This window comes from Zootoca vivipara, chromosome 13, assembly GCF_965207765.1.
Source record: "Zootoca vivipara chromosome 13, rZooViv2.hap1.1, whole genome shotgun sequence".
In the NCBI taxonomy this organism is placed as follows: domain Eukaryota; kingdom Metazoa; phylum Chordata; class Lepidosauria; order Squamata; family Lacertidae; genus Zootoca; species Zootoca vivipara.
The window spans coordinates 867,359-891,489 of record NC_142596.1 but is presented as its reverse complement, the minus strand read 5'-3'; the positions used below and the strand labels follow the sequence as shown (position 1 = coordinate 891,489).

At 48.5% G+C, this 24,131-nt stretch overlaps 1 protein-coding gene across 1 annotated transcript in view; it reads right to left on the bottom strand.

Annotated features, from left to right (window-relative positions):
• Positions 1-420: 420 nt before the first annotated feature.
• Positions 421-24,131, bottom strand: part of ACSBG1 (acyl-CoA synthetase bubblegum family member 1) — a 31,362-nt gene continuing 7,651 nt past the window's right edge. Inside the window, exons 3-14 of the mRNA XM_035137911.3 lie at positions 22,479-22,696; positions 21,852-21,940; positions 20,665-20,785; positions 17,407-17,487; positions 14,662-14,811; positions 12,459-12,635; positions 11,592-11,773; positions 10,512-10,742; positions 9,482-9,699; positions 7,757-7,896; positions 2,565-2,811; positions 421-2,290 (exon numbers count right to left, since the gene is read on the bottom strand). Of these exons, the coding sequence (XP_034993802.1) occupies positions 2,214-2,290; positions 2,565-2,811; positions 7,757-7,896; positions 9,482-9,699; positions 10,512-10,742; positions 11,592-11,773; positions 12,459-12,635; positions 14,662-14,811; positions 17,407-17,487; positions 20,665-20,785; positions 21,852-21,940; positions 22,479-22,696 (1,931 nt within the window). The 3' untranslated portion in view covers positions 421-2,213. The remainder of the gene's footprint in view (positions 2,291-2,564; positions 2,812-7,756; positions 7,897-9,481; positions 9,700-10,511; positions 10,743-11,591; positions 11,774-12,458; positions 12,636-14,661; positions 14,812-17,406; positions 17,488-20,664; positions 20,786-21,851; positions 21,941-22,478; positions 22,697-24,131) is intronic.

Here is a 24,131-nt window from a genome sequence, read left to right as displayed (position 1 = left end):
AATGAACCAGCATAAATTCAAGAGGTGTTTTTAACCTTTGCATTCAGAAGGTGCTTGGTGCATATCTTCAGCTAGGAGTCCTGAATTCGCCAGGACCAGAAAAAGCCTTAACTGTAAGATTGGGTTAAAAGACCATTGATTTAACTCAGTTACATCTTGCGCCAATGCCTGTTTTTCATCTGTTCCAAAACTTGAGTTCTGTAGTCTGATCTGCATAATTTAATTTGTTATTCAGCTGACAAAAAGACAACCTGCACCCATTCCTTGAAAACAGTCCTGTGGCATTTAAGTAGTACAAATTATTATGTTCAACTTCATTTGCTAGAAAACATAACTTAAAAAAATATGGTTATGTTTTCAACAGAAATACAGTGTTTGAATCTCAACTGTTTCCAGAAGCTATAAATAAAGATGGAGAAATTTAGCTTAGTTCACATTTTAATGTGACCATACCAAATTAGCATGTCCCAAAACAATACAGGAAACAAAAACGCAGCTAACCTTTGAAATTACACTTCTCTGAATTTTGCAGTGCAGTTTTCCAACCTAAAGTAGGAAAGTGTGCATAAAACTACATGAATTTTGACATTAATTAATATATGTCAAAATTCATTATACTTGGGAAGACTGCATACAAAATATGTATATTAGGAGAATCATAGAATCATAGAGTTGGAAGAGACCACAAGGGCCACCCAGTCCAACCCCCTGCCAAACAGGAAACACAATCAAAGCATTCTTGACATATGTCTGTCAAGCCTCTGCTTAAAGACCTCCAAAGAAGGAGACTCTACCACACTTCTTGGCAGCAAATTCCACTGCCGAACAGCTCTTACTGTCAGGAAGTTCTTCCTAATGTTTAGGTGGAATCTTCTTTCTTGTAGTTTGAATCCATTGCTCCGTGTCCGCTTCTCTGGAGCAGCAGAAAACAACCTTTCACCCTCCTCTATATGGCATTCTTTTATATATTTGAACATGGCTATCATATCACCCCTTAACCTTCTCTTCTCCAGGCTAAACATACCCAGCTCCCTAAGCCGTTCCTCATAAGGCATCGTTTCCAGGCCTTTGACCATTTTGGTTGCCCTCTTCTGGACACATTCCAGCTTGTCAGTATCCTTCTTGAACTGTGGTAACTAGAACTGGACACAGTACTCCAGGTGGGGTCTGACCAGAGCAGAATACAGTGATACTATTACTACTCACTGATTGTGACAATAAAGAATCAAAATTGTAAGGTTGGAAGGAAACCCAAGAACTGTCTAGTCCAACCCCATACAATGCAGGAATCTAAACTAAAGCATCCCTGACAGATGGCCATTCAACATCTGCTTGAAAACTTCCAAGGAAGGAGAGGCCACCACTTCCCAAGGGAGTCTGTTCCACTGTCGGCTCTCATCAGAAAGTTCTTCCTGATGTTTAATCAGAATCTCCTTTTTTGTAACTTGAAGCCACTGGTTTGGGTCCTACCCTCTGGAGCAGGAATGTACAAGTTTGTTCCATCTTCCATGTGAAAGCCCTTGAGATATTTTAAGATGGCCATCGTATCTTCTCTTTGTCTCCTCTTTTCCAGCTCCCTCAACCGTTCCTCATAAGGCTTGTTTTCCAGACCCTTGATCATCTTGGTTGCCCTCCTCTGGACACGTTCCAGCTTGTCAGTAAATTGTGGTGCCCAGAACTGGACACAGTATTCCAGGTGTGGTCTGACCAAGGCAGAATAGAGATTTGTGTATTTGGAGAAATGTGCACTAAAATGATGATGAATTTTAGTGAATGCTTTCTGTAAAGAAACAAACTGATGTTGAAAAGTTGCAAATCCTATTTAAGATGGGACTGAAAATGAGAAATCACAACTGGCAGATTAGTCCATCCCTATCAATAAGCTGGATGAAAATCTATATTCACTGGAATGAATATTGGATTGGTTGGATTGCCATCTGTCATGGATGCTTTAGTTGAGATTGCTGCATTGCAGGGGGCTCAACTAAACGGCCCTCTGGATCCCTTCCAACTCTGATTCTGGGGTGTGTGGTGCTCTCTGGCTTCTGTAGCCTAATTAGCATTAGAAGTGGAACCCAAAACCTCTTGTTAGTATCCTCTTCAAAATGGTGGTGGTCTTCAAACAGCTTCCTTGGAAAGATGGTCTTGCATATTCTACAGAATGTGTGTTTCTGTTCTATTGGAGCTTGGAGAGCAATACTGGACGGCTGACTTTATTTTTTGTAAAATGAATCAATTTCATCTTTGTACTTCTCAACAACAGTTTGCCGCTTTAATTTCATGGTTGGACCTAAAATGGAAGTGAATTGATATTAGTAGGTTGCCATGAGGAAAGTGTGTGTGGAAAAGATGGATTCTAATCCATAGGCTTAATGATCCCAACTGAAGAACTGCATAGGACGGATGCATCACACCAGAGATCCTGCAGTTCCACTTTACTGGATACATTTACAAAGCCAAACCCCAAATTTAGCAGTCTTACTATCCCTCCAGAGAGAGAGATCTGGATTTTTTTTATAATATAACTGAATCCCAGTTTGTAACCCAGCCCTTGGAAAACTTACCAAATTCCCCACCAGAAATTGAAAAATCCTTTTCTAGGACTGCCCACTTCTGAATGCGCTGAACATTGGCTGCTGCCCGCCCATTGACTCTGTCTATGCCATCTTGGATGGCCCGATAAACAGCCAGATCTCTTGTCCGCACAATCTCAGACACTTGAGTGGCTTTGCTGCCAACTTTCTGGCAAAACTCCCTGGCTTCTTGGGTCAGGCTGTCTGTAGGCTCAGAAGTCTCAGGATCCACTGCACACTGGAAATGGGGAAGGAGAGCTTGGTGAAATAAACAGCATTTTATTATTTGTTAAATTTATATACCACCCTTCATCTGAAGATCACAGGGTGGTTTACAGCATAAAGTGTTCACACCTGTTACGTGGCAGTGATCCTGGTGGGGAAAGGGGACCTGCTAGTGCAAAAGAGGACACCCAGCCTGAACTTCCATACTGCCTCAGAAAGAGAACCCCTGCCGGATCTGGCCCAAACCCCATCTAGTCCAGAAGGGAGAAAGCATCTTGGGATTTAAAGGAATAAAAGCACATGCTTAAAAATCTTAAGAATCTGATAACATTGGGGCAGCCTCTGGCCAGAGACATAGGAAGGTCAGGTGGTACCTGGTGCGGAAATTTTCTTGTCGTTCCTCACACACACACACACACACACACACACAACACACACACACACAAACACATTGGTGGGTTGTTGTTGTCTTTTGCCTGCAAAAATGCTTTTACATTATTTTATATTTTCTAACAAAGGAATGTGGATTCTGGGCCTCTGATAACAAGTAGGCAACTATAGACAGATACTTAAATCTATAGGGTGGATTGTGTTTAGGCTTATTTATATTTATTGTTTATTTAATAAAATTTACTTTAAAAAAACCTGCAAAGTGGTTTACCAAAACAAACAAACAAACAAACACCACAGCAGTAAAATCAAGAAAAATTAACAATCCTACTTTAGAACATACAAAAGCTAAAATATTAAGATTGAAATTACTTCAACTTCCTAAGCATCTAGGTATGCTTGCCTAAAGAAGAATGCTTTTAGCAGGTGCCCAAAAAGAGTCTAGCAAAGGCACATGCTTTGTTGAATAGGCGGGGAGTTCCAAAGTGCAGGTTATGTGGAACCTGTAGAAGTGCTTGAAACTACTGAAGGGGAGGTTTTATTTATTGTAATTTCACCATGCTCTGTATTATCTGAAAAGGAAAACATTTATTTAAAAAACAGCAACAATCTAGTCTCATCATGATCAGTGGATGGTGCATAAGATGGGCTGCCATCCTATGCAATCCCCTTGCATCCAATTTGTACCTAAAACTCTGCACAAGCCTGCCTGCACCAGAGAATTGTAGAGTTGGAAGGGACCCCTGAGGGTCATCTAGCCCAACCCCTGGGGCAATGCAGGAATCTCAACTACTGTAGACCATCCCTGACCAATGGCCATCCGTCTTCTGTTTTTTCCCTCAGCCAGGACACACAACAACAGAGACTGGAGGTGGGGGGAAAGATCAATTTTGAAGACTTTACACAGAGAGAAACCCCACATGGGTTTCCCTGCATGTAACGTAACAGGCAGGGAGCCAGCTCAGATGGAGAGAAAGACATTGGGGGAAGGGAGGACCAAAGAGTACCAAGTCTGCCCATTTTATCCTCTTTGGGATGGTGGAGCTAGGGCTCTGGGACCACCCTCCCCAAAATATCTACTTGTCTTCAATGTATTGTTACCACTGTTATTCTATAGTACAGATCCTTTTTTAAATTAAACGCTTTCTCTAACATTAAAACGGCAGAAATAATCAGTAGCATAGATACCAAAGGAAAGGCGAGAGAATAGTCCCTAATACCGTGTTTCCCCTTTTTTAATACGTAGTCATAAAGTAAGCCAGGGCAGCAATTTTAAGCAGTTAAGACATACCCCCATGCCGAAAATAAGACATACCCCCATGCCTGCCAGCTTGGGGCCTGGAACTGACTGCTGCAGCGCGGAGCGCTCAGCAGCGGCGAGCGCTCAGAGCGCCCAGACGCTGGCTAAGCAAGGAAGCAGAGAGCAGAGCTGCAGATCAGCTGTAGCGCGCGCCTAGGAGGAACGCAGCTAAGTCAGCCCTGAGGAGGGAAAATGGCGTTTAAAAACGCCATTTGAAGTGATTTCAGCCTGCCGCCCCGCCCTCCGTGGCAGGTACGGTACAGAAAGAGCCCCTTTCTCCAAGTGCCTACCACGCGAGGGAAAAGCGCCCCGCGCCAGCCACCGTCCTGCCCAAACCTGGGCTCTCTCCCCTCAGTCACCCCCAGCCGCCCTGCCTCCTCTCTCCCTCCCTTAAAGGACAACTTTGCGAGCGAACCGCTGGGTGCCTTGGCCCCGGGGAGGCGCAAGGAGCCGCGGTGGAGGAACAGGCGGCTGGGGGGTGGGTTGCTTTCTCCGCATCCTCGGGGTTTGGGCTCCGTATCCAGGAAGGAGCGAGCCCGGAATTGCCCCCCATCTGGCAGCCCCTGCGGAGCCGCCGCCGCCCTCGAACTTCGCCTTCTTTTCCCTCAGGCGGCACCTTCCCGCGGAGCGCCCAGGCCAGGAGTGCTCAGCAGCGCCGCGTGGAACGCCCGAGCCAGCTCAGGGTCTGCTGCTGCAGCTGTGAGCGTGCAAAGCGCCTAGCAGCGCCGCACGGAGCGGAGTGCCTGAGCCAGGAGAAGGAGGCCTGCCGCCCTGCCACCCAGAACCGGCTGCTGCTGCGCGGAGCACACGGCAGCGCTGGGCGGAGCGCCCGAGGCAGCGGCCTCGCCTCTTCCTGGAATGCCGCCCCGCCGCCCGGAACCGGCTGCTGCAGCGCCGAGCACTCAGGAGCGCCCAGCAGCACCGGGCAGAGTATACTGTATACTGTTATTGTTGGCTGTTTTGAGGGCAATGGGAGACTGCAAAATGACAAGGCTTGGGGAATAAACATCGTAAACTCAAGGCCCTTCAACAGTCACCATCAATGCTTTGTTACCAGCAGATCCTGCTAGCCATCCACAATACATTTCCTGGAAATCATTCGTTAGGCAAATGTTTGCAAACAAACCCACAATTTCCATTGATGCCTTTGGGAATCGGTTATCTCTGTCCCCTCCTGCCATGGTTTCTGTCCAAAAATGGCTGCCACTGACCAGCCAAGCACAACAAGTAAAGAAGTGGACAATCTTCGGCTCTTTGGATATCTGAATCTGTGGAGTGTGTAGCCAGGTTTTCATGATTATTTCTGTTTGGATAAGTGAACAGGTAGATAGTGAGCAGGTGGACAGCAGGACCTGCATGTACTTTATGCTGCTTGTGTTTATGCTGGCTTTTAGGTTGCTTTTTTGTGCTGATTGATAAGTCCATTTTAATATTCTTTCGCTTTAATTTGTCATGTTAATAGCTTGATTAACCACCTGCAAAGAACTGAAACAAGCAAGCTTGGAAATTTTAAATATGTAAATAAAAGTGCTATATAAATAACAGGAAAGTGCGATCCTATAGGAATTCTTGCGTTACTTTTATGTAATTTCTCAAAATGCATGTTACATCAGGGGCAATCCTCCTTGCCAATGGGGCAATCCTCCTTTTGCCCATGCACAACTAGGAGCACACTTTAAGACTGCCATTTGTGCATTGGTACCAGTAGTTATGTCAGGTGTCGGGCCAGTGGACATGGGTTGGAGGAAGAAAGGATTTGTAGGCTAAATTGGGGGCAGTAGCCAGCCAAATATGGCCTGCAGATTGGAGGTTGCTTCACAACATAAAAGATCAAACTGAGACTTTTGATGATATTAAGATTGGCAGAGACCATTTTCAGCCCATGTGCCAGGGGTAGATACAGCCTTAGGCAAAAGCGAGCAGAGCAGGATATACTGTAATGTTTGTCTTCCTCCAGTAGGCTATCGGTAATAAAAAAATAAGACATCCCCTGAAAATAAGACACAGTGTGTTTTTTTTCAGAAAAAAAGTTATAAGACGGTGTCTTAAAAAAGGGGAAACACGTAGATGCAAGGGAGACACAGATACACAAGCACACAGAAGTAAATAATCCAGCCTTGGGGAGAGGGGTGGGAATGTACAGTTTGCTGTATTTAGCCTCGAGATGGGAGACTGAAAGGGCTTAAAAAACAAAAAATAAAAGTCTTGTGTCTAGGAATATTTTTCTGCAAAAGCACCAGACTGGTTGTCAAAAGTGTGAACTTCATTTATAGACCCTATTTAAAGGAATCGGTCAATTATCCACAGAATTTCCCTCATCTTCTTTTTGGGGGGTCCTAGCTTCATGCAGGGAAAACTGGGGCCAAAGGGGAGGGCATCCTGCTGAGTGCCCAGGGTGGCGCTGAGCTGCTCCTCCCGGCGCCACGCATGGGCAAAACGGGGCGGCAGCGCTGCCATTGTCCCATGCGCTCCGCTTTCAGGGGCAGCAGAGGCTTTTCAGAGGGGGATCGGGGCCCAAAGGGGGTGCGCAGGCAGCCCGGAAAGTCAGCCTATGTGAAGAAAATGAGACTCAGCCCAGTAGATTCAGCCTGACCTGGCCTTCGTCCTGCCCCAGCCCAGCTGGCCAATCAGCTGTGGGCCCAGTCTCATTTTCTTCACATAGGACCCAGGAAGCCCAGCGGAGGGGAGGGCAGTAGGGGGGTTCATAAAAAACTTTTTTGAAAATGCCTGCTCCAAACCACACTAGGGATTATATAGCTATATCTGAAATTTCATGCATATCAATTAATATCTTGACCCTCCTCCATGAAAATAGCTCTTTACTTGGCTGTTTTCCTATGTTGTGAGGGCTGTAATTTCAATTCAGTGGAGCAGGGTCAAGAGATTAACTGATATGCATGAAATTTCAGATATAGCTAAATAATCCCTAGTGTAGTGAGATAAGACCTTTGGAGCAGGCATTTTCAAAAAAGAGAGTTTTTTATGAACAGCCCTAGTAGGGCAGTAATTGATAATTTGCCATCCCCTCCATGATGGCACCCGGGGCACACCACCTCCCTGGCCCCCTTCCTATGCCCCTGCCTCTGGCTGCCCACCATCCCTTCAGGAGACACCACTGGGAAGGCCCTTTCTCTAGGAGGCAACTGCTATAAGCAGTTTTCAGTGGAGTCAGTGTTCCCCTCCTGCTCAACACCAAGTGAATGAGCTGCTAGATTACATGCCTCATTTGTACATCTGCCAGAAATGTTTAACTTTGCTGCATCTGTACCTTTAAAGTCAGTAACATGGACAAGAATTTCTTCTGATCTCCAATCAGCATGGTGTTGCTCACAAGAGGCAGCTCCCTCTTGACAGCATCTTCGAGGGGGACTGGAGGGATGTTTTCACCCCCAGCTGTAATCAGGATCTCTGAGAACAGAAAACACTGGTTTGCACTCTGGGGGAGAGAGAGAGAGACAGGCAGGCAGGAGGCATTCCTCATTGTGGAGTTTAGATCCCACTCTTTTACTTATGGGTGGCTTAGCTTGCTTTCTGATGAGTCAGAGAAGACACTGGGAGGCCCCAAAGAAAGGACATGCATGTGGCTTCTAGGATGGGGGAGAAATTTGCAAAATAAAAGCCTAGTCAGGCCTCCTTCAAAGTCCACACTTCTCTTGGTTTTGCAGTAGAGTTCTCCGTACAAAAAGTGTGACAAAAAATAGTTGCCCAGAATAGTGAAAATAGCAGGTTATACTGCATTGTATTTGGGAAATTACTTGGCAAAAATGTTTATAGTTGCCAAAATTGCATTTTTTAAAGGTGGGTGTCAGGAGAAATTTGTACTGAATACAACTGGATGGTAGTTGGGGTTGCTGTTGCGAGGACAGGGGAAAACTAACAGGTTATATGTCTGGCAATTTAATTATTATTATTTTTAAAAAGTAATTTTGAACAATCAGTGTGGGACTGTGTAGAACTGAACTTAAGACTGGGAAGACAAGAAACTGAAATTGTTTTATTTGCCCATCTGTAGTGCTAGCCCAATTTTCCATGGAAGAAGAAAAAAGAAAGTGGGGGAAATGTAAAGCCCTTGCTTTTGGCAGAGAACCTTCTGTATACGAGGGACTAAGGGGATGGTGGGAGCAGGGAGAGAATTTTGTTTCTGTCTGTATTTTAATGTATTTTAATGAGAAACTACTTAATTCACACTTCAACATGTGAACTGAAACACAATTATCCTTTGAAATTCAGAGGATAAAAAAAAAAGCAAAGTGATGTGGAAATATGAAAAACCAAGTTCATGGTCAGAATAATGAGAAACTGAGAGAAACTGGACAAATTTGTCAATACCAGGATTGCATCCAGTACACTGGAATGCTGAGGGGGTTATGTGGCTTCGAGAACCACAACTCAGTGTACATTGGAAGCAGACAAACCCTGAGCTGGCCTCCCTCCCACAAGGACCAGAGGAGAAAACCTCCAGCAGAGAAAGATTTTCCCCATCATCTTTAAACTGGAAATGCCAGGTGTTGAACCCAGAAACTTCTACGTACAAAGCAGCTCCTCTGTGTGACCCTGTGGAAATGCTAGACTGAAGTGCCACCTGCAAAACCACCAGAAGGGGGCAGGGCAGGACAATTCCCTGCAGATTTGGCATAGCAAGAGAGCTGATAGCAGGAAAGGAGAGAGCGAGATTGCCAGGGCCAGACCAAGACCTTTGGGCACCTGAGGCAGATCCCAAAATGGAGCCCCCTCTCCACCAAGGAAGAAAGGGCAGCCTGAGGTGGTTGCCTCCCCTTGCCTCAGGGGTGGGCTGGCCCTGTAGATGCTAACAAGGGGAGAAAACACAGGATGCTTGGTTGAGGAGGGTCCCCCTAAAAACACACTAAGAAGGTGTGACCCCCTCCACCCCTGTGTGACCTGTGTCATCTCTCCACTGAGCAACCCTGTGCTAAGCATGCTGGACTGCTGAGAATGACTAGGTCCCAGGAAGCGTTGCACAAGGGCACCTCACCTTTAATTCTTCCTGTGACGTAGAGGAACCCATCGCTGTCCATCTTCCCCAGATCTCCAGAATGCAGCCAGCCATCCTCATCAAGCGCTTCCCTGGTCTTGTCCTCCATGTTTAAGTAGCCCATGAAAACAGTTCGCCCCCAGAAACAAATCTCCCCATTGCCGTCGTCATCCTTGTTCATTAACTTCACTTTGCAGCCTGGGATAGCTTTGCCGCAGCTGCAAGGGAAAGAGACCATGAACAGCAGCAGCAGCAGCGATAACACCAACAGCCCAAAGAGCAGACAGTCGCATCATCATGGTCCTCCCACAGCAGGCCTGAGCTTGGGCAGATGACAGGGCCCAAGCGTCCTCCAAAGGCCTGCCTGGGTCCCTTTTCTGAGCTCCCATGTGGAAAAATAAATAATTGTGTATGTTTGTTGGGGGGAAACATGTGAGTGTTCTGACACACAGATGCTGTAAAACTCAGAGCCCCAGAACTGGAGTTGTTCTGTAGCCCTGGAGGTTTTGGGGAAGATGGCTCCAGCGTAAAATAAAAATAAAAATAGATGGCAGGCATCTGTTTTGATGCACAAGGCTTCGGAATTATTCGACTTCAACACTGGGGGACAAAGGCAAGATGGCAGCTGGGAAAAACTTTTTTAAAAAAGTTAAATGTGCAAACACCAGCAGTGGGAAGAAATACAGCTAACACCTTCTGGTTCCCCTCAGCCCTTCTTGTCCCAGAAGCTGCATTACTCAATACCAGCATTTCTGTACTTTATTTTCACTGATACATACATTCATATACATACTTTACCCCAATATATGTATTTTTGGACCACACTACTTGGGCTGGAGAATTGCATTGCAAAATTCAGAGAAATGCAAGTTTCAAAGGTGACTGTATTGTGGTGCAAGCACAAATTAGGTTGGTTCGCATTTCAATGTGAATGGAATCAAATTTCTTACCAATCCCTAATGAGGGCCATTGTCCTGACTGCAAGATTGTTTCTGACCAGGTTGCGAGAACGAAGATGGCACGGCTTTACCTGTAACGCCGGTAAACATATGGGCTGGACATGCAGTGTGGGCCAGTGGTCTCGCTCATCCCATAAGCTTCATACAAGGGGATGTTGAGGCCCAGGAAGAAGTGCAGCGCTTCTGTCGAGAGAGGAGCGGCCCCACAGAAGTGCTTCTCACACCGAGAAAAGCCCAGAGCCTGGCGGATTTTAGCAAGTACCAAAGAGTCTGCTAACCTCATTCGAAAGGGCTTTAAATCACTATGGAAAATAAAAGAGGAGGGAGGGAGGGAGGGAGGGAGGGAGGGATACCCCCCCAACACACACACACACACAAGAGAAATGGCAATAGCTTTGAGATGCAGAAAAAGAGGCCCAATTGAATTTATTTCTGACTGACATCAAGAACAGAACAAGATGCAAAGCGGCCACAGGGAAAAGCCCCCCCCCCGAATAATATCTCGTCCAGTCTACTGTGCATCTGCATCAGCACAACCAGACACCTTCTTCTGCCCCAGCTTCAACCAAACCTGTCTCTCCTGCATTGGTTTCTACAGCCACAGCAGGGGCTGCTACCTTCCAGCGGTTTGACTTCACTCCCTAAAACACACTCTTCCATTGTCTCCCGAGACAGACAGAGGCCAAAAACGCTCTGCTCCAGGGGTGGGCCACCTGTGGCTTTCCAGGTGTTGTTGGACTACACCAGGGGTGGGGAACTTCAAACTGAAGAGAGGAATGTAGCCCTCCAGTTTCCATTCTCTGGCCCTCAGGGTTATCCCTCCTGCGGGATGTGATCCATTGGTGCAGTCAAATGCAACATTCCTTATTTCCCTAGAGTGGGCACAGGAAGGGGGACATCCACTCAGGGTAACTTCCTGTTCCTCTGGTCTGGAGCTTCCTCCCCCTGCATGTGACCTGGGAGATGGGCATGGCTCTGGCTGACTCCACAAAAGAGCCAAGTCAGGCAGCCATTTTCTCAGTTCATCTAGTTTTGTCTTTCTATTGTCTTGCTACAATATGGAAGTCTACCCTGAGCTTGTCTTTAAGGACTAGGAGTCCCTGGTGCTAAGCTGTGCTGAATCTCCTGCTGGCCAGATCTGCATGACGTACCTATTAGAGGCACTCAGGTTTTGTTCCAAGCTGACCGACATGGCCCAAGACAGGATTTTCTTCTTCACAAAGCCAGATTGAGAAGAGGCATCTTTGATCTTTTCCATGATCTTCTCCCACACCCGGGGAACTCCCATATGTGAGGTGGGCAGCACCTCTTTCAGGGTACCCACCAAGCCCGCCTAAGAAGACCAAGAATGGAGGGCAAAATTGTGAAGCAGAGACCACAGACAACCAGAAATTGCATAGACAACACAATATAGCCAGACACTAGCTAGCTACTTCGATTTGGCTACATATTGTTGATATTTCTGAGGTCAAACAAAGCCACTTGAGAGTGAAGGCAATCATTCCTAGATAGGAATTGCCCTCACTCAGAATGGGTGAAGCTTCATTTCAGAGAAGACCCCATTGTTGAAAAGAGGGGAAGGCTTTTTGTGGCTACCAAAGACATTCTCAAAAAGTGCTCCCTTTTGGCTCAGCCTGAGTTCTGTACTTCTTTCAAAATCTACAGACTCTTTGGCCAGGAAGGGACAGTTAGAATAAAAACATATATCTGTAGTCAATGATACTTTAACCATCCCGATCACTAGTCATACTTTACACTTAAAGGGTGTTGAAAGGTTTAATCACCCCCAAAGGCAGTAAATTAACTGTTTGTTCCCCATGTAGTCTGGTTCTTAACGTTTTCCAGAGGGGTTTCCAAAGTTTTAAAGGGTCTCCTGCATCATCTCGCTGAAAAACACCAAAGTCAACTTGACAATTTTGAGGAGTGAAAAACAACTGGGGCGTTTTGTATTATTATTATTATTATTATTATTATTATTATTATTATTATTATTACATTTTATTTCTTTTTACACAGACCTTTAAGGCATCTGGCTCAGCAAAGTAGACCTGTTCTCCCCACTTGATTCCAGTCCAGAGGTCATAAATCTGGGCAGCAATGTGGCTGAGAGGAAGGTAGCTGACAATGGTCTCCTGCTGGATTTCAGCCGGCTGCATGTCCCCTGCCCGGCTGGCATGGGCCGAAGTCCAGGTTATCTGTGCAGATAAATACAGAGGAGTTAGATAATGGAGCAGATGTCCTTTGTCAATGAGGAGCCCTCCATCAGCAAAGGTCACATTCACACCATGCATGGAAAACATTCTGAGTCCACTTGAAGCAGTTCATGGCTTGCCCCCAAATAATTCTGGGAGTGGGAGTTGGTCCAGGGGGCTACCGTTTTCAGAGTGGTTTAGCAATCAATCCCTTTCCCCAGAGAACTCAGGGAACTGTCACTCCATGATCAGAGGGGATGGGAGGGGGGATTTTGGTCCATTTCGGATTTTGTATTCACCAGTTAGCACTTCTTGAAACGCTACATGGTCCGTTAGTCCATTTAGCCTAGTAATGTTGACTCTGAAGGGCAGCAGCTCTCCAGGGATTTGGAAGAATCCCAGGTTGGGATTCAAGGTGGCTTACTACATCTAAAAACATCATTATAAAATACCAAGTAAACCCTAGTTTAAAGCAATGGCTAAAGTACATAAAAGCACATTTAAAATCAGCATTCAAGTTCAGTTTGCAGTGGCAGCTGCCCAGTGCTCAGCATCATTTGCCTGAACAGGAAGCTCCTAACCTCCCAGCAGAAGGATAGACAGAGGGAGCCTGTCTGACCTCTCTTGGGAGGGAATTTCACAACCTGGGGGCCACCACAGAAAAGGCTTTCTCTTGTCTCACCACCAACTGAGCTTCTGATATTGTCAGGACCCACAGAAGGTGCTCCCCGAGGAGCTTAGCACCCAGGCAGATGTGTATAGAGAGATGAAGAAGATTAGACAAATTCATGGAGGAAAGGGCTCTCGAAAGTACTACTGTAGATGTGATGGCTCTGCTCTGCCTCCACAGTCGGAGGCACACGGGAGGGGGGGGGCTCTTGGGCTCAGGTGATGCTGGGGGCATCTGGTTCGCCACTGTGGGAACAAGAGGCTGGGCAGATGGCCGGATCCAGCAGTGAGCTTCTTCTTAGGTTCTTATGTTCTTGGGCCCAAACTTCAGAAACAGGCTGGTAGCCAGTGAAGTTGTTTCAGCAGGGGAGGACCTTGTTTCCTGTGAACAGCGCCAGTCGGCACTCTGACCCCAGCACTTTGACTAGCAAAGGAGTAAGACCGGGAAGCTTTGTGGCATGTGAGGAGGAGAAGGGCAATGGGCAAAGGCTGAGGTCAAGCAGGTGCAAGAGCTGGTGGCAGAGAAAGCTTTCTTCTGAGTCCAAGGCTTTGGTGTCTCCTGCACATCTAAATATGCTTTACTGCATCATCCTGTGAGATGCTGTGGCTCCGAATTTAATCACAGGCAGAGGGAAACATCCTTTCATAAAGAGGGCATCAGCCCACATATGTGGCCAAGGGATTTTTCCAGGCTGAGGGTGATATTATAAATACGCTCTCCGCTGACAGCTGTCAGGAGCAGGTCAACCAGCCAGAATAGAAATCACGTAGGGAAACAGGAGTCACCAACTTTGCATCCACTGTCAGGGAGACAGGAAGCAGCCTTTCACAGAGGTAGACTATTGTCTATCTAGCCCAGCATGGTAAACTCTGGCAGGCAGCAGCTCTCTAGGGTCTGGGGGTGGTGAGTCTTCTCCATCACCTGCTGTCTGATTATTCTTCCAGCTGGAGAAGCAAGCAACTGAACCCCGAGAGGTTCTGTGTGCAAATCATGTGGAACATAGGAAACTGCCTTATGCAGACTCAGACTACTGGCTCACTCTTCTGCACTGACTGTCAGCAGCTCTCCACCATTTCAAATGGGGTTCATTCCCAGCCCTACCTGAAGCTGCCATGGCCTGAACTGTTCTGGTTTGGGTGAAATTTTTGACATTCTGGAGGCAGGCTTTTGAGAGATATCCCAACAAACCCCATTGATTGTTCTGCTCTCTTGCTTATAGTTTAAGAAACATTTCTTTCTGTCCTGTTGTGTTCTTATGGCAAGTCACTTCCAAGCATTCCCACGACCAGGTCCTGCCTATTTGAAGCTGAAGATTCAAATGCACTCCCCCAGGGAGAGGTGGGTGCCTAGAATACACACATTGTCATGGTTAAGCATCACCCCTTTGGGTTTCCCCGTCGTTCCGGATGTGTAGATCAGAACGCAACATTGATTTGGCTTTTGGGACTCAATTAGAGCATCCAGCTCTCCATCCTGGATCTCATTGCCCAACTCCATAAATTCATCCATCTGCAAAAGAACAGGGAAGGAGAGACATTGTTTATTTAACAACATTTAAATAAAGCATTTTTACCCTGCCCTTCAGCCACATGACTTCCACAACAGCTCATATAATAATAAAAGCAAGACAGTCCCTCCCTGATGCCTTACAATCTAAAAAAAAAAAAGCAAAACCAAACACGACACAAAAGAAAAAGGGGAAGAGAAGGGAAAACAAGCAAATTAAATAGCTAATTTTTGGAGTTGTGTGGCAATTCTTATAAGCACCATCTGGAATTGAAACAATTCAGGAGCAGATGTCAAAAGCAGGTGGGCTCTCGTAAGCCTGAGGGTAGGGCCTGTCTTGTTCTGCTCTGGGAGCCTTTTTGGCTGAAGTGCAGGGCACAAGTGCGCTAAATAAATCAACGAATATCGCTAAACTTCTGTTTCCTGATAGCCTGTTTACCAGAGAGAAATAAAAAAACTCTGATCTTTGTTACTCTTGCTAAATTCCCCCAACGTACAAATACCTGTGAGTCAACTCAAGCAGGGGTCAGCAAGGTTTATCTTGCCTGGGCCGGATCGGTCCCGTGGAGATCCCTCCGTGGGCCAGAATGCGTGTGCGCGCCTGCAATTTTAGGCATCTGTGTCTGCGCAGATGCAATTGTCGGCATCTGCACGTGCGCAGACGCAATTTCCAGTGCCACGGAAGTGAGTCCCCGCACCATGCCGCTTTAGCACAGCGCGAGTGGGCAGCTCAGTTTGGGGGCGGCACGTGGGCCAGTCAAATGACCTCCGTTGGCCGCTTCTGGCCCATGGGCCTTAGGTTGGTGACCCCTGAACTAAAGACACTTGCTGCAAACATGCCTCACAGAGCTACAGTTCCCAGCACTCTTAACAAACTACAGTTCCCAGGATTCTGGGGGTGAGGTGTTTTAAATGTATAATATATAAGCAGACGCTTACTGGAGAGTTAATCTAACTGAAGTCAGTGATAGGAGCTCATCTGAAGCTGCCCTTATCTACACTGAATTGTTTGTCAAGTCTAAGGCATGGACGATGGAAGCTAAAGATTCCTGAATCCACGTTCATTGTTATGGCAATTTCACTCTCCGTGAGCCAATGTCCTTTTCTGCCCTCTGCACTCGCTGGGCAGGTGCCACCCCTCTTGTTATGGGTCAAGGATTAGTTCTCCTTCCCTGGTGACGCTTCATCATGCCCTCATCCTGGCCAAGTGACCCCTGTTCCTCCCACGAAGCGCTAATCCTTCTGCTCCCAAGCTGCCTGGCTGCGGATTTCTTGGCAAGCTCCTGCATCAGGGTAAAGTTTCTGCTTCCACAGACATTTGATGCCACCATTTGAAAAGGCTGGGCTGCATCTGAAGAGCAAAGGGGAAATGAGCCCCAGCGCTCTTCTGCAGACGCTCCAGGAAGACCTCTTACAAGAATTCATGAGGAATGCTGGGCACTGCCTTGTAGCAATCCAGACCACTGCAGCATCTGTCACTGTAGTCTTGAGAATATTTGAAGGGCCTGCTAGATCAGGCCATTGGTCCCTTATGGGAAACCTTCACACAGGATTCGAACACAAGAGCCCCCTTCCATCCTATGCTTCCCAGAAACTGACATTCAGAAGCATGGCTGGCTCGGGGCTTGCAGTCCTTGAGAGCCCTCTCCTCCACCAGTCAGTCCAGTTCTCTTTTAAAGCCATCTAGGTTGGTGGCCATCTGGGCCCCCCAAAATTTTCAAGGAGGGGACCAGGCCCTCCCAAAATTCCACTGTGTCTGTGTGTACGGCAGCCGCACATGCACACGACACGTGAGCAAGCTGGCACGCTTGCCATCAGTGCTTCCTGTGGAAGTGAGTTCCATGGTTTAACTATGTGTTGCCTGAATCTCCCCACACTCTGCTTCTTTGGAGGTCCATGACTCTTCTACCTTTTCAACCCAAATGTGCATTTGGGGATCCCTTTATTCATTTCCAGCCATATATTTCCAAACTTCCTTGGATCAGGCCACGTCCCAACAACCCACCAGCTGAAGACCAGTGATCTAGCTCAGTATTGTCTACACTGACTGGCAGAGACTCTCCACGGTTTCAGGCACGACTCTTTGTCAGCCTGACCTGGAGATGTTGGGAATTGAACCCGGGACCTTCCTTCTGCATGCCAAGCAGGTGCGGGGCTGGCGCGCATCCCAGGGGCGTGACAGGCGTCCTGGGGGCAGAGCATGCCACCTGCAGGGGCGGGGCAATGGCACTCTGCCAGGATTGCGCTGTCGGGGGGGCGGTGCGCTTTCCCCCCCCCCCCGCACTCCTCTTCCTCCGCCAGTGCTGCTGGGTTACAGCCCTTGGCTTGAGAGACTCATTGAAAACAGTCCTTGGAATATTCTGCTTGCAGGATAACAAGCTCACCAGCTACGCTATTTCATACGTGAGCTATATTCTGCATGCACAATGTATTCCGAAGAAAAGCTGTTCTCTACTATTTTGAACAACTTGCACTCTTGGAGGCATTTTTCATTGGTTTTCAGGCATTCCAGCAACAAGAAAGAAGAGACAAAATGAATCAGATCAGCAGAAAGAAGCAGAATTTCTTGTATGGTTTGTGGTTCCTTGCCCATCATACCGTGTACAAATTGGGATGCTTCTCAGCCAAGGGCCCCCTGTACATCACAATGGCCTTCAAGTGTGGTAAACAATTCTGGATCTGTGCAACATTTAGGGGGGGGGGGAGATGAAACATATGTGAATTTATTGCATTTTAAATCCTTGTTCCAAAAAAAGCCCCATAGCTAGTGAACCCGGAAGAGCTGGGGAAAAGGCTCTCAGCCATGGGGCCACCTGAGCTGCTGGTGACCAGGCTGATTCAGGAGCACAGCCCTGGGGCTTCTCCAAACCCCCTCTTGTTCCACTGCTCCCCACCCACCACCCATGGCCTCCCTCAGGGACAACCACTCTTTGGTGCTCAGTCAGAGCAAACGGCAATTTCCCTGGATTTCCCTTTGTTCCAATCTGTCACTGAAGAGCAGGTTTTCCCTTGGAAAGGAGCAGGGCAAGGGGGAAACCGCTCAGCCAGTGCTTTCTAGGGATGACACAACCAGAAGCAGGGGAGAGACCCTGCTCCTTCCAAGCAGCCATGTACATAGGATTCCCCGGGCCAAGGAATTGGGGCCCCTGCATCCCTCCTGCCCCCAGCAATCTATTGACAAGAGCCACTGCTTATGTACCCAACTCCCGCCCAGCAGGCTTGGCTTTTATCAGGGGTTAAACTCATCCCCAGTGTCCCTCCCCCTTACCCTATAATAAGCATTGTTCTGAATGCATGACCCAATCAGCAATTGCACATTTATTCCAAATCCATTTTAAAGTACAGGTGTGTCTCCCACCACTTATGTGGGGGGTGCATTCTGGGGCCCCCTGCACATAAAGGAAACCACATAAGGTGGGGAGAACCCTCTACAAAGCCTCCCAACACCCATTTTCACCCTGCTCTCCAGCTCTCTCCCCTGCTCTCTCTCTCTCCATACAACTCTCTCTGGAGGATGCACAGGAAAGGGGCCTCTGTGGCTGCTGCACTATCCTGCACATCAGCGGTTAGGCGGGGAGGCTGAGCCATGTAAATAAAGCCCCACTGTGCCTCTGGTCTCTCCGGGGCATCCTTTGCCCTCACTGCTGTCCCCTTCAGGCTCCAGGGAGGGTCTCCTTGGGAGTCATGAGGACTCTCCAGCTCTCTCCCACCATTACCTGGTTTGACTTCATTCATTCATTCATTCATTCATTCATTCATTCCCTGGTGCTGTGCATATACATAGTTGCACGCGAGTAAAATGTGTGTAAGTGTGGGGGGGGGGTGCCTGTATTTGGTTTAATTAATTCAACAAAATGGCTGAACTTGATCCAGTGAGCCCATCTTTTCAAGGTGAGCCCTTGCCTCCTAGCACCCTGCCAAGTGATCCCACCCCCAGGGGGCACGACCACCCACTTTGGGCACAGCTGGATTATGCCCCCCCTTCCCCAGCACCAGTGCAAGATCTGCTGATGTGGGGAGTGTCCTCCTCATCTGCAGCTGCTCAGTGAGGCCTGACTCTGCTCTTCAGTCCTTCCCAGAAAACAATGCCCTCCTGGAGACAGATCAGAGCTTTGCTCCACCTGGCCCAGGGCACTGGGCTGCCAGGGTGGGTGCCGCGCTGTGCGCCGCGCCCGCCTGCCAGCCATGCTGGGAAACGGGGCGGGGGGGGGGCGCCGGAGGGATCTTCACACCAGGGCACCAGATATGCTTAAGACGGCCCTGGGCCCAGTATTGTCTTCCCTGGCTGGCAGCAGCTCTTGGGCAGAAGGTTATTTCTTAGCACCTGCTATCTGATCCTTTTAACGGGATGACAGGGATCGAACCCGAGACTTTCTGCATGCAGAGCAGGTGCTTCACCCCAGAGCAAAGGTCCTTCTTCAGCTGCACCCAGCCTTTCCTTTCAGCCCCCAGTCGATTCCTCTGGGAATGGGTTAGCTTTCTAACACAAAATATCTTGTGCAGGTTCTGGGCGGCTTCCAACAGAAAAATAAAATAAAATATATTAAACATTAAAAGCCTCCCTAAACAGGGCTGCCTTCAGATGTCTTCTAAAAATCTGGTAGTTGTTTTTCTCTTTGACATCTGGTGGGAGGGCGTTCCACAGGGCGGGTGCCACTACCGAGAAGGCCCTCAGCACTGGACCTCAGTGTCCGGGCAGAACGATAGGGGTGCAGACGCTCCTTCAGGTATACTGGACCGAGGCCATTTAGGGCTTTAAAGGTCAGCACCAACACTTTGAACTGTGCTCGGAAATGTCCTGGGAGCCAATGTAGGTCTTTCAGGACCTGTGTTATGTGGTCTCGGCGGACGCTCCCAGTCACCAGTCTAGCTGCCGCATTCTGGATTAATTGTAGTTTCCAGGTCACCTTCAAAGTAAAGTGCATTGCAGTAGTCCAAGCGGGAGATAACCAGAGCATGCACCACTCTGGCAAGAAAGTCTGTGGGCAGGTAGGGTCTCAGCCTGCGTACCAGATGGAGCTGATAGACAGCTGCCCTGGACACAGAATTGACCTGCGCCTCCATGGACAGCTGTGAGTCCAGAATGACTCCCAGGCTGCGCACCTGGTCCTTCAGGGGCACAGTTACCCCATTCAGGACCAGGGAGTCCTCCACACCTGCCCGCCTCCTGTCCCCCACAAACAGTACTTCTGTCTTGTCAGGATTCAATCTCAATCTGTTAGCTGCCATCCATCCTCCAACCACCTCCAGACACTTCACTGCCTTTACTGGTTCTGATTTGAAAGAGAGGTAGAGCTGGGTATCGTCCGCATACTGATGAACACCCAGCCCAAACCCCCTGATGATCTCTCTCAGCGGCTGCATATAGATGTTAAAAAGCATGGGGGAGAGGACAGAACCCTGAGGCACCCCATAAGTGAGAGTGCAGGGGTCTGAACACTCATCCCCCACCACCACTTTCTGAACACGGCCCAGAAGGAAGGAGCGGAACCACTGTATGACAGTGCCCCCAGCTCCTAGCTCCTCTAGACGGTCCAGAAGGATGTTATGATTGATTGTATCAAAAGCCGCTGAGAGATCCAGCAGAACTAGGAAACAGCTCTCACCTTTGTCCCTAGCCCACCGGAGATCATCAACCAGTATGACCAAGGCAGTCTCAGTCCCATTATGAGGCCTGAATCCTGACTGGAAGGGATCCAAATGGTCCGCTTCTTCCAGGTGTGCCTGGAGTTGTTCAGCAACCACTTGCTCAATCACCTTGCCCAAGAATGGAAGATTTGAGACTGGGCGATAGTTGGCCATATTGGCCCCATCTATAGATGTTTTTTTTAAGAAGAAGAAGCTGAAGTCTCTTACTTGCATGATTTTGTCCAGTTGTTTCTGGTTTTCGACCACAATGATATTGGCTCGGCAGTCCTGAGCAATGTAGTGGCAGGCCTGAGGAGAACTGGTTGTGTAGATTCCTGTCACAATGCCGCTGGAAGGGGAGCGAAAGACACTTTTGAAAAAGGAAGGCTTTGCTTCCTGGCCCTGTTGTGTGCACCTCAAACTCCAAGAGGCTCCAGGGGTTCCTGCACTTTCCTTGCAACAAAGGTCAGAGGAGATGGTGGCATGTTTAGGAGCTATGGTTTTATTTACACCCATACACAACCTGAGCGTGGGATGGAGGCACTCACAGCATTAACCCTCCAGCAGATCTCACTTCCCCATTAGGTTGCCAGGGAAGCGCCCCCCCCCCCAGCCTTGGGTCGAGTGCTGAGCAGAGATGCCTGTCTCTCTAGCTTCCATGACCATCCTTGCAAGGGCTTAGCTCACACCATGGTACTCCAAGGCTCCTTCCTCACTTCCTCACCCTGCCAGAATTACTCTTAAGGCGGGGGAGCCTGTGACTCATGAGGTTGGAGGATGCCGATGGAAACTGGTGTGGAAATTGACAATGTTCTCTCATTCGTCCTGTGTCCAGAATGGAAATCAATCTGGTGCATATGGACTATATTTACTGTTATTGTTGCCTTCAGTCTACAAATCAACACATAATGGATGACATACACCCATTGTCATTGTGTTTCTTTCACACCGAAACTAATGGTATGGAATGTCACATGATGGTAACAAAGCAGCTAATCGGACAAAATTCCACCACAGCAAGCCCAATGATGTCGTTTCTGTTGGAAACTAAACAGCAGCGGAATGGAAACAGTGCAGGTAACACTGGAAATTGGAGTCTTCCATCTACCCCTTCCACTGGCGAGGCTGATGAGTGTTGGGTCCAACAACATCTGGAAGGCCACAGGCTCCACATCGCTGGCTTTATAGTATAGAATGTGTTCCCATAGCACCCCCAGGATATAGCAAATGTGGCCAGGGTTCCAAGATGGAAGAAAGGTGAGATATCAGCATAAGAAAAGAGTAAAACAAAATGAAATACTGGTGAGGTGGTGGCATAATGGAATAAATGGTGGCTCCTTTGTTTCTGATCTTGCAAAACAAGGTTGGCTGAACAGTGCCTGAAATAAGTCCCATATGCCTCCCAAAAGGCTTACCCAGCAAAAACAGCTCCCACGGCTGAAATGAACCATTCTGTGGAATTGAACCCAAGTATCGCTACACTGTGGAATCGCTCAAGGCCAAGCTGGAGAGAGAAAGAGAGAGAGAAGATAAAGCACATTTTTTGCAAAAGAAATAGGGGTCTGAATGCTGCCTGAGGTCCATACCGTAGGTGGGAAGTTCCAGCGTGCAGATGCTGCTGCACTAAAAGATCAATTTCCAGCAGATGTGGCACCTACAATAGTGCCAGTTCTGCAGACTGAAGCAGTCTTGCAAGGCCATCTTGTAGGTCAGCTGGTCCCAAGTTGCTGGGGCTTGAAACACCAATGGAAACACTGTGAGCTTGGCCCACTGGCACATCAGGAACCCACCTCCCCATCTCTCTGAGACACGGGCAGCTTCTGGACCAGACATCTCTCAGGCTTGCTCTTGACGTTGGGGCTGTTGGTCCTCCTGCCAGGGACCTGCCCACCCTCCTAGGATGCTCGTCTGTTCTTATTGGGTGGCCTTATTGTTCACACCTCTCCTTACACTTTAAAAATGACTCTGAAAAGCAACCACACAAGAGCCACACCCCAAAGGACAGCACTTTGGATCTCCTGCTTCAGGCCCCCCAAGTTTACCTTCAGGAAGCTTTTAGCTGCTTTGCGAGAATAGTTGTAATACTCAGCAAAGGTGATCTTTTCCCATTCCCCGTCCTTCTTGCTGGCCATTGCATTGAGAGACCCGTATTTCTCTAAGGATTCTTGAAACATCTGGTGAACAGTTATGGGAGCTTGCAGACACGTGGGGTCCATCCTCAGCTTAACCAGCCCATCAGCAGACGTGGTCCAGAGAGGCACTGGGGAACAGGCAAAGAAATAGGAGACTGCTGCAACACCCCTGCATCTCTGTGGCATGACAAAGCCGCTTCTGGCGAACCAGAGCAGCGCACGGAAACGCCGTTTACCTTCCCACTGTAGCGGTTCCTCTTTATCTACTTGCACTTTGACGTGCTTTCAAACTGCTAGGTTGGCAGGAGCAGGGACTGAGCAACGGGAGCTCACCCCGTTGCGGGGATTCAAACCACCAACCTTCTGATCGGCAAGCCCTAGGCTCAGTGGTTTAACCCACGTCCCTGTAGTGGGCCACTTAAGGGTCTTCATCAGCATATTAAAAAACCAAGCTCAGTTGTAAGAGCTAACTGCCCTGCAGGCTCCTTGGGAGGAGAGAGAGAGCTGAGCTGGAAGCAGGCAAAGGTGGATCTAGGCGAGCACAACTGGTTCAGTCGCACCGGGCAGGGAGCCTTGTGGGCCCTGCAGCAGGTGCCCCAACTATGGTGTCCAATGGAAGGTGAGAGGTGGGGGGCACCAGAGGTTGGCATCACACAGGCGGCCACTGAAATTTGAGGTGCCAAGGTCTGCCACTGAATCCGGAGACCCAGAGACCTGCTTGCTCTGTGCTCCTTCTCAAGCTGAGACTAATGGAGAAGCAACATCTGTTGGGGCGTTAATCTGTGAGCCCCTCCATCTTGGGCTCAGGTTCTATATGCATGCAACTAAAACCACACATCCTCAAGACACCACCATCTCCAAGGAAACTGAGCCCTGGAACCCCTGAAGTTTCTCCACGCTTAGCGATTAAGGCAGCACGTAACAATTTTCTCAATGCTTGCCACCCATTCTACAGGCAGCCTATTCTGCTATAGCGAAGGTAAAGGTAAAGGGGCCCCTGACCATCAGGTCCAGTCGTGTCCGACTCTGGGGTTGCGGCGCTCATCTCGCTCTATAGGCTGAGGGAGCCGGCGTTTGTCCGCAGACAGCTTCCGGGTCATGTGGCCAGCATGCCAATGCTGCTTCTGGCGAACCAGAGCAGCGCACGGAAACACCGTTTACCTTCCCGCCGGAGTGGTCCCTATTTATCTACTTGCACTTTGACGTGCTTTCGAACTGCTACGGTAGGTTGGCAGGAGCTGGGACCGAGCAATGGGAGCTCACCCCGTTGCAGGGATTCGAACTGCCGACCTTCTGATCAGCAAGCCCTAGACTCTGTGGTTTAACCCACAGCACCACCTGGGTCCCTCCATAGAAAAGGTAGGTGTGAGGGACAGGGGATATCGCGAAGTCCCTCCCCTCCTGAGTTCAAGCCCGTCCCCGAGCAAAGGGGAAAGCAGGGAGAGTTCCGATTCCAGTGGGGAAGCAGGAAGTCGTGTCCGAGGCTCAGGCAAGGTAGAGGAGCCAGGGTCCCAGGTGGGACAGGAAGGGGCAAGTAAGGGGGAAAGACCCATCCCCCCAACT